General features: G+C 29.5%; 1 protein-coding gene across 1 annotated transcript in view; it reads right to left on the bottom strand.

Annotated features, from left to right (window-relative positions):
• Window positions 1-16,920, bottom strand: part of LOC107456354 (uncharacterized) — a gene marked incomplete in the record, with an annotated part of 165,582 nt that overhangs the window by 17,489 nt on the left and 131,173 nt on the right. The window contains 1 exon segment of the mRNA XM_071182299.1: window positions 2,185-4,068. Coding sequence (XP_071038400.1) covers window positions 2,185-3,997 — 1,813 coding nt within the window.

Raw genomic sequence — 16,920 nt, 5'->3', positions numbered from 1 at the left:
GCATTCAAATGCTTCTGTAGATTGATTCGTTCACAAATAAGTGAAAATAAATAAGTAAGCAAATAGCTTATCATAATATTTATGATTTCTTGATATTAAATTGAATTTGGATATATCAATTACATTTTAAAAATATTTAATTTTTCATTTTTAAATATATAAATTTATGTTTCATATAATATTAAAACATTTATTTGTTGTTAAAAATGTATATAACATTCAAATTTGAAGCAATAAAATAATAATCTTTGCAACCGTACATTTATCGACAAAATAAAATTGGGCGGTGATACCCGACTTTCATGTAAGAGGGGCTACCCGAAATCCAATTTTTCTGTAAATTTGTAATTACTCGAACAATTTTTCACATACAAACTTCTTTCTTTGTGCAAATTAAACTTAAGACTACATACTTTAATGCTGTATGTACAGAAAAAATTATTTTTTTAGTCTTAAAATGAAGTTTAATGGAAACATTCAACCAATTTTTCTTAATTTCATGACTACTGTATTCAACATATTTTCAAAACTATTGTTTACCGTGTTACCAGCTGCATAAATACTTGAAACTTTGAACATAATCTTTTTTTAATATAACAATTAATGTCCGATGGCCCATTGATTTGAAAAATTATTCTATACACATGGAATTGACTGTGGGCTGGGCTACCCGACTCTCCCCTATGTATATATATATTATTATGTGTATATATAATATATATTATAATTTTAAAACACTAGAAAATTATTTTCTTTAATTTTAAAAAAATCTTTCAATTACATTTGGTTTAATAATAATAGAAATAATGGGCTATCGAGAGATCTAAATCTTTTGACTCCTACAATCGGGAATTTTAATGTGATAATTTTTTTCCCCTTTTAATAAATTAGTTTAAGCTCTAACTATGAAAGGTCTTCCAATTAAGTTTTGGTTAGTACGGTAAGAAAAAAAGACACACCTTGAATAACTTTTGATCTAGTAATCGGATTTTCACGTTCTAGGACTCAATTTGATGGTTTAATGGGGTGACCTCAAGTATGCCAATTAATTACAGCAGATGACGAAAGCAAACTGGTGTAGCCCGGGCAAAGCTTCATGCGGCAGAGTGGTCTACAACCTTCGGCACCTTTTTTCGACAGATTTGGATTCCTGACCCTCAAAATATGGAGGAAGAATAGCCGCAATCTGGGAAAGTTATTCCTTATAGCTTGGTCTTTGGTCAGGAAAGCACCTATGAACCGAAAACATCTCCATCGCTTTAGGTCACTCCAAGGACTTGATTCCAGGACTGTTACTATTGTTTATTGTTCTTCTTTGTTGTATTTGATTGTTTTTCCCCGCCATTTGAAATATAAAAAAAATGGCCAGGAAAGCAATCAAAAATTTGCTCTCTCCCCCAATGTTAATTTCACTTTTTGCATATTTTCTCATATCTTGAGCGAATCGAAAAATATTGGCATAAAATTTGTTTATCCAAAGATAATTTCATGTAAAAAATAATTATTTAATATGTTTTAAAGTTTTATTTAATAATTGTCTACAAATTTTTGAATTGTAAGGCACACAAATTCTTACGTAATTTTGAAAAAGTAATTTTATATGGCAAAATATAAATCTGAACAAAATCGGACGAATAGTTTCTGAGTTTTAAATTTTAAAAAAGTTATAGATTTAAAATTCAATTTTTCCAGAACTATTGGATCAAATTCGTTCAAACTTCGCACTTTGTCATATAAAATTACATTCTTTGGAATGATGTAAGAATTTGCACCATCCTCGAATTCCTTCTAACATCAAGCATGGGGCAGGGGGGGGGGGAGCTTGGTGTAATTTTATTCATTTTTTAGAAACGTGTGCATTTTTGAGCCGATAAGTATTTCTCGAGATAATTTGTATTTTTCAGACACCCTGTATACAGTGGTTGCCAAACTTATGAAACTTCAGAGTTACCGTACTGTTTCTAAATCCTACTGTGAGCTACCAACTAAATGAACTATCAACTTTTTTTTAAATATCTTTTAAATCTTATATTTGGTTTATCAGTTTAATGAAGGAATCTTTTAAGTTTTAGTCAACCATTAACGCGATCTAACAATAATGCCATGTGTAACCAGTATCTCGAGATCGAATGTTTGGCAGTCACTGTTATAAGCAATCAAAATGAATAATATAAGAATATTTACCACAATCTTGTGAAGGTGATGAATAAATTAAGGATGGTTGATGTTGAAACTTGTGAAGAGAGAAATTACCATCACAATGGGATGGGGAGGAAGAGGGATCCGAAGTTCGAACCAAACTATGATTAAGGGCACAAGTCTGTACATGGGCAAAAGGAATAATGTGAGGCGTGGCTTGTGCATGGAATTTACAGCAATCTGTTTGATGACCAAGAGAGCAGGGACTCTCAGAAGTCACACAATACGTTTTATTTATAACACTATCACTGGTATAGTTTAAATTGTTTTTACACTCTTGGTCCGTGACAACAGTTTTTTTAGTTTTCGAAAAGTTTGTTGTCATGCCGACGTGACTGACTGGAACGACACTAGAATTGCTGGTACCGTGGCTATTAACAGTGGTAACTGATTGATATGTGCATGTTTTTTGCATTCGAATCGTTTCTTTCACTTTCACCTCTGACTTAGTTTGTTCCAGTTTTTTGGGTTTGGTTGAATTCACTTTCGCCAACTGTTTATCTTTGGAAGGTTTTTTGGGGGGTTTCGATACTTTAGGAAGTTTCGCAGTCTTTTTTCCCGTGTCACTATTTTTGGAGTTTTTAGTTTTTTTCTCACTTTTTGTCGTGTCCGATGACTTGGAAACGCTTTGCTTGGTATCTTTCTTTTGAACGGAAGAGTTATTTGACTTCTGGGTTGACTTAGGTTTCTTCTTTTTTTGAGGCTCCGATTCGGATTTGATGCTCGACGTTTCCGATTGTTCAACAACAGACGACTGCTGAACGGAGTGTGAAACGAAAACTTCCTTCTTCTCTTTGACGTAATTAATTTGCTTGTGAACAATATTTCCTTTGCCTTCTTTTTTCAGGTCAACGTGAATACGTTCGTGAACCTGAGTAACTGATTTCTGATGCGATGAGGGTTGAGAAGAGAACGTGACAACTGATGTGGTAGTTCTTGAATGATGTTCGATTGGTTTTCTATCTGGAATGCAAATGACATGCAATTTAGCCATTGCATCAAGACTAGCCATCCGTTGTGGATGAAGTTTAACTGGTTCCCTGTAAGGTACGATAAAATTATTAATTTTAGGTGGTTTAACGTTTTTAACAACGCTTTTAGTTTCAGATGGTGTAGTTACTGCCAGTTGAATTTTTGGTGGAGTTATTTTTGTATCCTGATTAAAGTTAGATTTGGGGACTTTTAAACAACTCTTGCCATTTAGCACCTCTTTCTTAAATTGAGGAGGAATGAAAGTGGGGCTTTTCAAAATCGAATGAACTGTCGGGGCTTTCTTAAAGTCGATGGTAGTTTTTTTACAATGCACATTCCCATTAATATGATTCGTAGCAATAAAATCTCCAGGTGAAGATGATTCGCCTTTTGAATGACTTTTGATATTTGGAAGCACAGTTTTGATATTGCCATTCATGTTGCAGTTATTAGAATCATTTATCTTTGGTTTTTTAGTCGGTGGACGTGCGAGATCTTTTTCGAATTTATTATTTACATTTGGAGGCATCTTTCGCTTGCGACCAGGTTTGTTGTCAGAGTTTTTAACGGCTTTTTGTTGTTCTTTAGTCTTTTTCTTAGGTTGTACTTTTTCTACGCTCTTCGGTCGTCCACGCTTTCGTTTGGGACTGGATGCGGCTTCATCTTTTTCCGTTTTCAACTTTTTAATTTTAGTATTTTTGATTTTCTCGGTTTTCGTAACTTTCACTTTCTGCTCCTTAACTTTCTTAACTGGCATTTTCACTTTGGAGACGCCAGACTTAGCCTTAGGCTTAGGAATGGGAGGTTTTACTTGGGTGTCTTTCATGTTTTTGTATCAAAGGAATAAAAACATTCTTAGTTTATTTGTTCATCCCACACATCACAGTAGCCAGATTCCTAAAATAAAATAAAAAAATTATTAACATAGAAATTTATTTTTAATAAATTAAGCAAAATAGTTAATGTTAATAACAACATTGAAATAAAAATTACAGTCAAACCCCGCTATAGTGAACCTTCAGGGGACCGAAATTTCGGTTCACTATAACCAGGAGCTCCCTATATCCGTTCCACAAACAAGTTTAATTAATGTATCCGAACTCCTTCCTTTTATTATACATTATTTAAATAAATGACCAATAAAATGAAATACAAAAATGACTGAAAAAAAACACGTAGTAACAAAAAATGTGCTAACTTATTTTTATTTTTANCGGGAGTTCCCTATATCCGTTCCGCAAACAAGTTTAATTAATGTTTCTGAACTCCTTCCTTTTATTATACATTATTTAAATAAATGACCAATAAAATGAAATACAAAAATGACTGAAAAATAATACGTAGTAACCAAAAATGTGCTAACCTATTTTTATTTTTATTATTCTTCGTCTTGTGTACAAAAAAAATAATTAGTAATCTTCAGCTGATGCGAAGTTGATTCAGGGAAAATTTTGTCCATACTACAATTATAATACCCAATAATACTACAATTATTGTGTTGGCCTTTATTTGAGAATAAGAAAGTGAGATAAAAGAAGCAAACAAGAAAATATGCTTATCTCTACATTTCACTCTATAGATGGTTTTAAAAATCAATATAAGTATTTATTTTGAAGTAGACATTTCAAAATTATTACAAAAAAAATGAAGAAAAAAAATCAGTCGAAGACAGAAAGAGTTTATAATATCCAACTTTCTCACTTTTTTGGTTCACTATATCCACGAAAAATAACATCATCAAGGCACGGGACCGAACAGTTTGATCACTATATCCGGGAGTTCACTATAAACCGTGTTCACTATAGCGGGGCTTTACTGTATTTACATAATCCAAGTCTAACAATCAAGATGTACGAAATTGAATAAACATATAAATGTTAAAGAAAGATTGCTAACTGTATTTAATTTTTGAAGCACTAAATCACAACAAATATGAAGGAATGTAGTATATGTCGTAGGCTGAGTGGAAAATTCGGCACATTACATTGCCGACATCCTTTGCAATATGACGTCGGCAGTTTTCCTGCCAGATTTTCAAATTAATCCACGAAATATATACACTGCATAAGATTAGTTTTGATAGTTTTAACGATGTAAAAATATCCAAACCTAATATTTTATATTACGTATATGCATTTGATAAGAACTATGATGCTGACTGTTATGATGCTTTTTATGATGTTTTGTTAATTACTATGACGTTGACTTTTGTGAAATTAAAAGAATTTTTTTTAACAACCTTAGGTTTTTAGATTTTGTGTATTTGTTTTGTAAAGATTTTAATAATGTTAAATAAAAATTGCTAGCTGTATTTCATTTGTGAAACATTTAATCACAACAAATATGAAGGAATGTCGTAGGATAATTGGACAATTCGGCATTTTGCTTACGGCCGTCATCATTTGCTAGGCTTACAGACAGTGAACCTTGTAGTCGCATTACAAAGTGACGCCGACAGTTTTCATGCTAGATTTTCAAATTAATCCACGAAATTTAGTTTTAACGATATAAAAATAACTAGCAAATTAGACGGATTTAATGTTTCATAATACGTATAAGAAGTAATATCAATTATTATCATGTTAATTTTCGTGCAATAGAAAGGGAAAACAAATTGAACAATCTTAAGTTTATAATATCTTTTGGATTTCGAGTATTTTTGTAAAGATTTTAATTTCTTTAATCGAAGTTACTTACAGCATAAGAAGAAATTTGACTCAAAGAAATTTTTGGCCATTAATTGGACAAAAAATTACGAGACTTGAGCAAACTATCGGTATTAGTGCGTAAAATCAGGGAAAATAAAAATATGTTTACGGTGCAGTGCCTGAACTAAAGCGAATTTGTTTCTGCTCTACTTATCAGTTAGAAAATTCTGGAAGAAAAAAAAGTTTATAGTTTAGGAACTATAACATGAATATAATTTCCCCCCCAGATATTTCGCACTGATAGGAAAAACAGAAAATAGCTTTCGTATTATTTTTCAAAAACAGTTAGCAGGACGTCATTTCTGCATACATCAATTTAGTGCATCTTAATTTTTATAAGTTGATTTCTTAAATGCGTGTTTTGTTTTAACTAATAACGTAAAGTTAACGTGAAAAATAAGATAATCGGGAGATTTTGCAAATTTACGCTTAGCTTCCATATGCAAGATTTCAAGTAATTGTACATGCGTACTTCTAGTGCGGATGCGTCAGTTCTGCACCCGTGAAAAAATACCAAACTTACATAAATGAAAATAATAGATTTTGCAAAAATCCGTAAACTAAAAGCCGCTAACGTAGTGGAATATCATTTTAACTTCGACTACAAAATCAAAACAAACATTTACAATGGACGTAGACTATCTCTTTAAAGCTGTGGCATACGATTCAAGAGGCTTTACTCAAAGTAAAACTGCGGTTTTGTAAGCAGAAAAATTTGAAAAATTATAGATTTCGATGATTTCAGCGATAAAAATGCAGTTTATTATTAATAACAATGTTTCAAAAAATATTATTGAACTTGTATTGATTATTTAACTTCTTTTAACTAAATTGTATAGTTAAAATTAATTATTTAATATTAAAATTAATAATTTTAAAATGGCGAAAATATATTTGGTTTCTTATGGAACTAGTACAATTAAACAACCATAATATTAAAAAAAAATCAATAAAATTATTTCTTTATTGAACAAACCAATTGTTGTAAGATTCATTTCTAAATTTCATCAATAGATTTCTTCAAATTCGCATTCCATTTCCATGTTTTAAGTTCGTTAGTTAGAGGGCAGGCTTAAACAGAAAACAAAATTTAACAGCTATAAACAGCGTGCTTGTAGCTTTGTACTTGTAGCGTAAATCACGCCAACATAACGTAAAGTTACGTAGCATCTAAAATAAACGTGAGCATGCGCAGTTGCTTCAATCTTACGTAAGGGAGAATACGGAAGATAACGTAATAATACGAAATCCCCCTATTATTAAAATACGATAACAATAAAAAATAAGAACAAACAATTGATATTAGTAAAATTTTTTCAATTGCCTATTTTATATTTGTTTCTTTCATTTTCTGCATGATTGCGTAATATTGAGTGACAGGGTGTCAATAATTATTCGGGAATTTCTTTACCAAGTAATAAGATAAAACAGGTATTCAGCTAGTATTTATTGATTTCATCATATTAATAATAATCAATACAACGACGACCATATAACGTTAACCAATACAATGAATAAACAAAAAACGTTAATGTAGAAAACAACTGTAAAATTCATTCTGTAAAATTTCCTGTACTGTAAAAAAACTGTACAATTTCCTTAATTGATTTTGATATAGGAGGGGAAAAAATGCTTTAGGAACAACTACGAAAACATAGCTACAAATTGACTTCACCCCCCACCATGTTTTCGCCCTTTTTAAAATTTCATCACAATAGAGCAGTTTTAAGATAATCAGAAAACAAGCAAGAATTTAGCAAATATTTAGTTTGAATTTAACTTTGGAATAACAATAAACAATTTTCCAGTCACAATATTTATAAATATATGATTAAGTTACGAGAAAAAGTTATGCTTCTTTCTTAAATGATGTTCTATTTTAATTTAGTCTCAGCGTTTGTCGATAGATGGCGCTTATTGAAGGGATCAATGAAAGCACTTCACATTTTTTCCCTCATCCGCGTTTCCCCTTTGTCATTCCTGTTTGTGACACGAGTTGTCGCTTCTCAGGAGAGTATTTGAATAAGTAAAAGTGAATGTTTGATATCTCAATCGTAATTTTTCGAATTATATCATATCAGTTATCTGCAACAAAAAAAATAACTTGCTTTTTAATCTACATGAAAATCTGGTTTAAGCTACAGTTATAATAACGCCATAAACTTTTAAGTGGCTCCATGACAGAAGTCCACCATGATGAAAATAGGAGCAACAAATAATGATTTTACTACTCACAATCTTTTGCTTGTTTATTTAATTTCTATTTTATAATTAATTTTTGTATTTTTAGTGAGCAACATACTTATATTAAAATTAGGAACTCATTAAATAAATTCATCATTATTATTATTACATCAAATTTCATTCATTACTAAGAATTAAAGGAAATAAAAAGTTTCTAACTAAGACAAATAAAAGAAAAAGTAGGCGCAGACGAAAAAGTTTAGAGTTCGAATTATTTACTTAAAACTAACAAAAGCTTGAAAACTCAAAAGTTGTATCATAAGATTTTTTTTTAACAACATTTGTAAATTTTTATCTTATTGACAATACATTGTTACAATATTTTTAATCGGGTACTTGCATCTCGAGTATAGTGATTATGCTTAACCATGCGACTCAAATCAGGTTTAATTGGATACCTGCAAGAGAGGTCACGCGTGAGAGTTGAATCTGATTGGCTTCAGAATCGACAAATGCTACAATTTACCAACGATGACGCCACTATCCTGGTATCCAATTGTATCTTAATTTAATTTAACTTATTTATTTTGATTCAACTGTTAATTTAATTGCCTTTTTCTTATACTTACAGTTTATATTTAAAATTAAATGTAATTCATACCCTATTTTTGGAACATGTGCTTGCGGGGGGCGATATTAATGTTTCCGGTCAAACTGTGATAAAAGTTTCAATTAAGGGGTTGTGGATAATCTTTGATCAGAGTGGCTTAATCATTGAGTTTCCGTATTTAATTCAGGATTGGTTAAAGAATTTTTCAGTTTTGATTGGATTTTACTCTTAATCTAAAATAATTATCTATTAGATGATTAACTTTTAGATTTTTCACTATTGTTATTATTAAGATTTTAACTTGAAAAGAAATAAATATGATCTACTCAGAAATATTAACCTTTTCACATTCTTCATTACTCTGTCTCTATATGCTATATCTATTTAAGAACTATAATTCATTTGGAATAGGAGTGCTTGGAACTTCATAAACCTTCACTTTTCTATTGATTATTTAAAAATTTAAATAAAATGGTAGGTTAGTTTATACTTTGCTAAGTCTAATCCTGTGCATTATCTTTTATTTTAAGCACTATTCACGACTGTAACACAGTAATATTAAAGAATTTGTGTGAAACACAGCAAAAGTGGTGTTTTTTCTTCTTCATAAATCATAATACGAATAAAAATTATAACAAACATGATAATCATCTGCGTAAAATATTTGAAAACTGAGAAGTAAAAAAAATTGATAAGTGTGTTTTTATCATACGTGAATCGAGCCTTCATCATAATTAAGACATAATATAAATGAAGATCATAAGAAAAATTCATTAAGCTTTCGAGTGAAAAATTAACAAAAGCTGAAAAAGGAAGAGAGCAGCTGTAATTATCATTGTATAAATGTTTCATAAGAGAGATAATAGTAATAAAAAAATGAATAAATAATTGAAACAAATTATGGAGGTTGAGGCTCAAGAGAGACTTGTCCTCGCAAGTACTTTAAAGAGGAAAGAAAATCATAACAGCTGTCATTTTTTTTTCTTCGTTTGCACGCAACTTCCTGTATACAAACCGTCAATTAAATCCAATTCGCTAATGTATCGTTAAAAGGAAATGTGCAATATTTTCTTACAATCTGAACGATGTGACTTATTATTACTATTTAGTATAAAAGAATATAAAATGATGAGGAAAAAAGTTAGGCGCGGTCTCAGTCACCATTTTCGAATGAAAATATTCCATTATTTTTCAGGGATTGAATTGATAATTGCAGCATTTCAATAAGCATTTTTGGAAAGAACTTGAAACAGTTATCTTTGCCATTATAGTAAAATATTCCATTGCTAATTGAGAGAAAAAGAGGAGCTCGCAGAGAATTCTAATTTTAAATTCATATTTACGAACGTAAAAAAAAGAAAAGAGAATGGTGATTGTAATTTTCTTTTGAAGCCATTCTTTAGACTCATAGATGAAAAACAATAATAATTGTATATTTGTTAACAAGTAACAATGTTTACCTGTTCATACAAATGAAAAAAAAAAGTATAAATAACAATTGAGAAAATCGTTTGATATTTTGAAAAATTAATTTTTTTTAAAATAATAAATGCTCTTGCATCTTAAAAAAAAAAAAAAAAAAAACAGGACAANAAAAAAAAAAAAAAAACATGAGAAATTTGCTTTTTAAATTAACTCACAAAATGTCCAGTTCAAAATATAAATTTTAAATTTTTAATTAATTTATTTTAAAGTTAAGAATGTTAAAATTACAACAATTAATCAAAATAAGATAAGCCTAAATNTGCTAGAAATCAGGTTCGCAGAAAATGCTGTTTACTAGTTAAATTTAGTAGGAATAACACGATCTGTGACGTAGGCTATAGTATACCCAATTACAACTTTTGAATAATCAAAATAAGATAAGCCTAAATAATTATGTATGTTTTTTGCAATGCCGTAAAAATTTGTTTCGTTTTTTAATTTCAAAATTAAACTACGAATAAAAAAGTGCATATTTTTTGAACTTTAAAATAAGTTTCAAGATAAAACAATGTGATTTAACTAAAATAGTGGAAAAGGAAGGAAACGAAATTGTTCTTCTTTGACAATTAGAATTTACATACCAATTCTGGAATTCTTATGACTTCTAATTATTTATTATAGACAAAAATTCTTAAATAAATAAATTACAATATCTGTCGATTTTACAGTTATTCTGTTGAAAAGTTATCGATTTTTGAATGTTAAAACACTTAGAACCGCGGGAAATCATTTGATTCGTTTTTATGAGTTTTAAAACTAGCACAACAAACTACACCATTCGTTTGATTAAAAACTTCATTCGTTTCAAAAATTTATAAACATAAAATTCCAGACGACATGTTTCAAGAGCTCAAAAAAGCGACTCGCTTTTTAAGCGCCCGAAACTTTTCGAACTGTGATTTCAAATTTGTAAATTTTCGAAGTGTATGAAGTTTCAAAATTTTTTTTATTTTTATCCAGTAATACCTTAACGCTTAAGTTTCTTGGGATTATTTATTAAAAACATGATTCGTAATTTACGAACCACACACTGCAATTCATTTTCAATAGATTTAGTAATACCAAATCGTGATTCGTATTTTGTTGATTTACGTTTCAAACTTAAGCAACTTAAGATTTCCACTTCGCTATTTGTTTTTCTAAAATGGTGATCGTATGATTCATGAATCACTCATGGCCATTTTAAGTCCTTGCTGTACATTTATTACACGCTATAATCAAGAATCATGACCCAGGATAAAGCGTTTTTGCTTTGTTTCTTAATTTCAATGAAGCCGCAATTAAATATGCTTCAATGCTTACAGCGAATTGTAAATATGAAATGATAAATCTTAAACTATTATAAAATAAGAAGTACAACTGCTGGCATTAACCTAACCCCTTAGCAACTGGGTCAAGGACCGATACACAGGTTCCAGTAAAATATGTACCAGACTGGTACTTTCAAAAAGGCCACCTGCTGTGCATAAAAAGAGGGGTGCTCTGGAGAATATGGCATTTCGCCCTTTTAAACATGAAAAGGTTTTATGGATTTTTTTTATTTTTCTTATCGCGATCTTTTTTTAGGGGTTTTGAATGTGAATCGGGCAAAGCATCTCACATTGAACCTCTTTGCATTCAATCATAAAAGTCAAATTAACAACAGTTTGGGAAAATTGTAATACATGTGTTGATATAACATACTTAATAATTTTTTCTTCGAATGTGTTTAATACATTCTTACTTTTATAATCGAAAACATTTTTTAAAAAAAAAATTCTTTTTCTTGGTGCGGCAGGTCAATTCAGAACGTTGTGCTACTAAATTCCATTTTCAACTCATCTCATAAATTTTCTGTTTTGTTTCGCTGTGCCAAAATAAAAGGCCCAAATAAACTTTATAAAAAAAATAATAAAGAACCATTTCTAAGTGCAGCCTGCCTGATTTAGGCAATAATCAACTGTGCTAAAATCTGCAAATTGAGTTAAATGAATCTCACCTTCACTTGTCTCTTACTTTTTTCGGTTACGTTTGGTGGTTTAAAATAAATTAGAAAAATTATTTGTTAATTTTTTTTTTCTTTTTCATGATAATAAAATAATTACTAGATCATAGAATTAAAAAAAAAAGAAAAGAAAAAAGATCATACATTCTCATTAACCAATCTGTCTTCTAAAAAAAAGTTATATTCTCTGGAAAACTATTGTAAAAATCATAACAGATTAGGTAGTTAACAAAAAATTTGAGTTTCCCTTTTTTTCTTCTTCTATTCTTTTTTTTTTCTTTTAATTTTTACAGTACGTGAATGGAATCCAAATTTGTTTGGAAGTAACACACGAGAAAAGATTTAAAAAGCGATTTGATAAAAACGACAACTAAGCAGCAATATGCATCAGAAGTTATGTTATTTTAACTACGGTGCTGTGATTTTGGCGGTACTGTGATTTTGCTAACGTAAAAGCAATCCGGAAAGTTTGTATTTTAAAGATTGTATATTTGATTACGGATAATTTTTTTGTTCGTAATTACTTATAGTAAGGGTCCATAGTATTTCTAAGTACAACTCCCACACAGAAAAAAAAAAAAAATCTGTTAAATTTTCGGTAAAACACTGTTATTTAAAAACGGACGATTGTTTTCTTAATCATAAAAGTACTGTTATCTTAACGAACAAATTCTGATATTTTAACAAAAAATCACATATTTTTTTATAAAAAAACTCAGTTATTTCGATAAAAAACTCAATGTCAGCATTACGGTCGGTGCAAGCCAAGAGCAGAATTCGCATAGCCAGTCCACACGGGGATTCAAACACGGGTCACCTAATTCGGACGCAAGGGCTCTGCCCCCGTAGAATCTCTAGTACTTGGTTATAAAGAAAAACCTTAAACTGTCTTTATTTTAATAGTCTTACTTATTAAAATAATATTTAAATATAATATAAAAAAGTTTAAAACTATATTAGCCCATCCTCAGAAAAATGTCTGGCAATTTTACTTACCCTATATTTAAAAGACAGATAATACTAAAATTAAGTATCGATTCGGCAATGAAGTCGAATAAGAGCAAGTATGGAATATAATCGTAAAATGATTTGGAAAAAAAAAAAGAAAGAAAAAAAAAGATAAAGTTATCTCAAGGTAAGCAAAATAGCATGGCGAAAATTAAAATTAGTGCTGACGGTTTTAATCTTTTTATGATAATCTCTAAATATCTCGGGAAATATACGTCCGGGAAAAAAAAAAGAAAAAAAAAGCATTTTGGATTCTCCAGAAAAAAGTAATTCAATCGACTCGTAGGTTTATGTATTTTGCTTCGCAGATGGACTGCAACCATCAAAAATTAAAATGGGGTACAAGCTTTTTAAAATGCCGATAGCTCGGGACCCATCAGATTGCGGAAAAAAATAAACAATAAAAATTAAAATTGATACATGTCAATTTTTTTTGTTCTTAATCTAATGGGTTTCGAAGTATCGCCATTTTACGCAGTTAGTACCCTTTTTAAATTTTCCTTGGTTACAGCACTATTGGAGAAGCAAAATGCATAAACCTATAAGTTTAATCGGGTTATTTTTTTCCTGGAGAAAGAATCCGAATCAGCAGCAGAAAAAAAAAAATACGGGTTCATATTTAAGATTTAAAACTTGCCTTCGCCCCCAAGGGGGGAGGTGGAAAGATCAAGTTTGGTATCATTGAAAAGCTTTAAAAATGAATCTATTTTCAATTTTTTCGGTTCGATTTTTTCCCGAAGAAGTCCATTTCCAAAAAGAAAATTCTTTTTTAACGCCTAGTGTATTTTCATTAGCTTAATACCCAGAATTATTATTATTATCATTTTTTGTGCTCAGATTAATAATAGTTTGAAATGTTTTGTGTTTACTCATGCTTTCAGTTAGATTTATGCATCTTGAGATCTTTAATTAAAAGGTAGTACTCCCTTTCGTTCGTCAACCCTTATATAATTGTTGCGCAATAATCTTTGTTTTTTTTTCTCAATGTGCTGAAATTATTCAATTAAAATACAGACTAAGAATATTCTCAAGTTTGATTATTTTCAGGCAACAATTTAAGAACTCCAATAAGTTTTCTCGAGAATAAATACCATTTAAAAACAATACTGTTTTGTTGACAGAACAAATTAGGTGAATCTTTTTTTTCCGACTGAATAATAATTGGTAACAAAATTAATAAAAATACAACATAATGTTCAAAATTTCTTATAAATCGTCCTTACTTTGTCAGCATTGTTATTGAAGATTTTGACAAGTCATAATTTAGATAAGAGAATTTCTTAAAATGTATTTAATTTAATTAAAATAAATAAAAAAAATTATTATTATTTTTATTCATTTTAACAAAATTAGTTTAATTATTTGTCACGGTAACAGAATAAAAATTTATCTAACTAGAGTAAAGTAATAATTTTTTTATGGATCCAAATTTGCAGCGAAATACATGGCATTTTATACAATGTCTAGACCAGCGGTTCCCGATTTGTAAGCATTGTTATTGAAGTATTTAGCAGGACATAATTTATAGAATAAAATTCATTAAAAGTCATAATTTGTAGAAGTATATTTACTTAAAAATCATTTATAATTTAATTATTTGTCAAGGTAACAAAGTAAAAAGTTATCGAATTTGAGTTAAGTAATATTTTTTATATTTCCCACTTTGCAGAGAAACGCAAGGTATTTTATACAATGTCTAGACCAGCAGTTTCCAATTTTTTTCGGCTATGGAACCTAAAATGGGCGACTTTTTTTAGGCGGAACCCCAACCGTTACAAATAAGATTTATAAGCAAATGTGAACACATTAACTAATAAGACCACTAATAATTTTGAAAATATTTCATACGAAAAAGAAAGTTTTTATTTTTATGGTTTAATAATAGTCTTAGAATTAATTAGGTTTATAATAGTTTTAAATAATTGATCAATTGAATTCACGGGCCTGCAGCGGCATCTAGTCTGGTTTTAAATATATTATTAGTATTTATGCATAAGTAATGATAAATAATGATCTGAATTATTGTTTCGCTGATATGAAAATAAAATATAAAAATTGCTATAAAAGCGTTGAGAATGGTTACCAGGTAAACATTATTCTTCATTGTTGTTTTATTTTGAAACTTAATCATTTTGTTTTGGAACGCTCAACGGGAAAATAGTAACCAAGTTTTTTATAAATACATATTTTACAATTCATGCAATAAATACATAAATTTGAGAACTGCTGGTTTATAGACATTCTACAGAATGACAATTCGTACACTGACGATAGAAATTACAATTTATAGTTTCTTTTCCACCGACTTTTTAATGAAATAATTTCATAAAAATAGCCACGCAAATAAAAAAAATAACTAATTTAAAATAACTGTTAAAAAATATTAATTTTCGGAACCCCTATAACACTTCCATGGAACACTTGAGCTTTGCGCAACAAAATTTGAGAACTGCTGGTTTCTAGACATTTTACAGAATGACAATCCGTACATTGACGATAGAAATTACAATTTATAGTTTCTTTTCCACCGACTTTTTAATGAAATAATTTCATAAAAATAGCCACGCAAATAAAAAAAATAACTAATTTAAAATAACTGTTAAAAAATATTAATTTTCGGAACCTCTATAACACTTCCATGGAACACTTGAGCTTTGCGCAACAAAATTTGAGAACTGCTGGTTTCTAGACATTCTACAGAATGACAATCCGTACATTGACGATAGAAATTACAATTTATAATTTTTTTTCCACCGACATTTTAATGAAATAATTTCATAAAAATAGCCACGCAAATAAAAAATATAACTAATTTAAAATAACTGTTAAAAAATATTAATTTTCGGAACCCCTATAACACTTCCATGGAACACTTGAGCTTTGCGCAACAAAATTTGAGAACTGCTGGTTTCTAGACAATCTACAGAATGGCAATCCGTACATTGACGATAGAAATTACAATTTATAGTTTTTTTTCCACCGACATTTTAATGAAATAATTTCATAAAAATAATCACGCAAATAAAAAATATAACTAATTTAAAATAACTGTTAAAAAAATATAAATTTTCGGAACCCCTGTAAAACTTCCACGGAACTCTTGAGCTCTGCGGAACAAAATTTGGGAACTGCTGGTCTCTAGACATTCATGGAATGGCAATTCGTACACTGATTATAGAAATTACAATTTATAATTTTTTCATAAGTAATTCTTTCTTGCTTTTCCGCCCAAATGAAACGATTTTAGATAATAATAAATTTATTAATTATAATTTTTTTTATGCTGTAACGTATGCTTTACTTTATAAATAATTTAATCGGTCACGAAGATGAAACGACAAAATTGTCGGATGATACGATAAAAATGCTTGAAAGAAACACTGAATAGAATAGAATTATTTGTTATTCCTAAAGGGAGCAGAGTGTTACGGGAATTCAAGTTTAGTCACGGAAAATAGTAAATGTTTAATTGCTGGCACTCAAACAACAAACATTCACGCGAATCTGCCTATTTCTCGAAATTTTTTTAATGCAAATTATTACTAATTGCATGTTCTCTCGATATTAAGAAAACATTTAAAGGCCGCCGTCGTGGTTTTGGGTGTTTAAACTTAAAGTGAAGAACTGTAAGACTTAGAAATTTAAATTTATGGATGAGTGTAGAAAAATGTACGAGGAGTTTGTTGGAATATATAACATTCTATAATTAGTCCAAGATTTATTAACTGTTGAACTAGTGAGTAAGTTGAAATTTATATCCTGAAAAGGTA

Source organism: Parasteatoda tepidariorum, chromosome 1 (genome assembly GCF_043381705.1).
Source record: "Parasteatoda tepidariorum isolate YZ-2023 chromosome 1, CAS_Ptep_4.0, whole genome shotgun sequence".
Taxonomy (NCBI): domain Eukaryota; kingdom Metazoa; phylum Arthropoda; class Arachnida; order Araneae; family Theridiidae; genus Parasteatoda; species Parasteatoda tepidariorum.
This window is presented reverse-complemented; position numbering and strand designations above follow the sequence as displayed.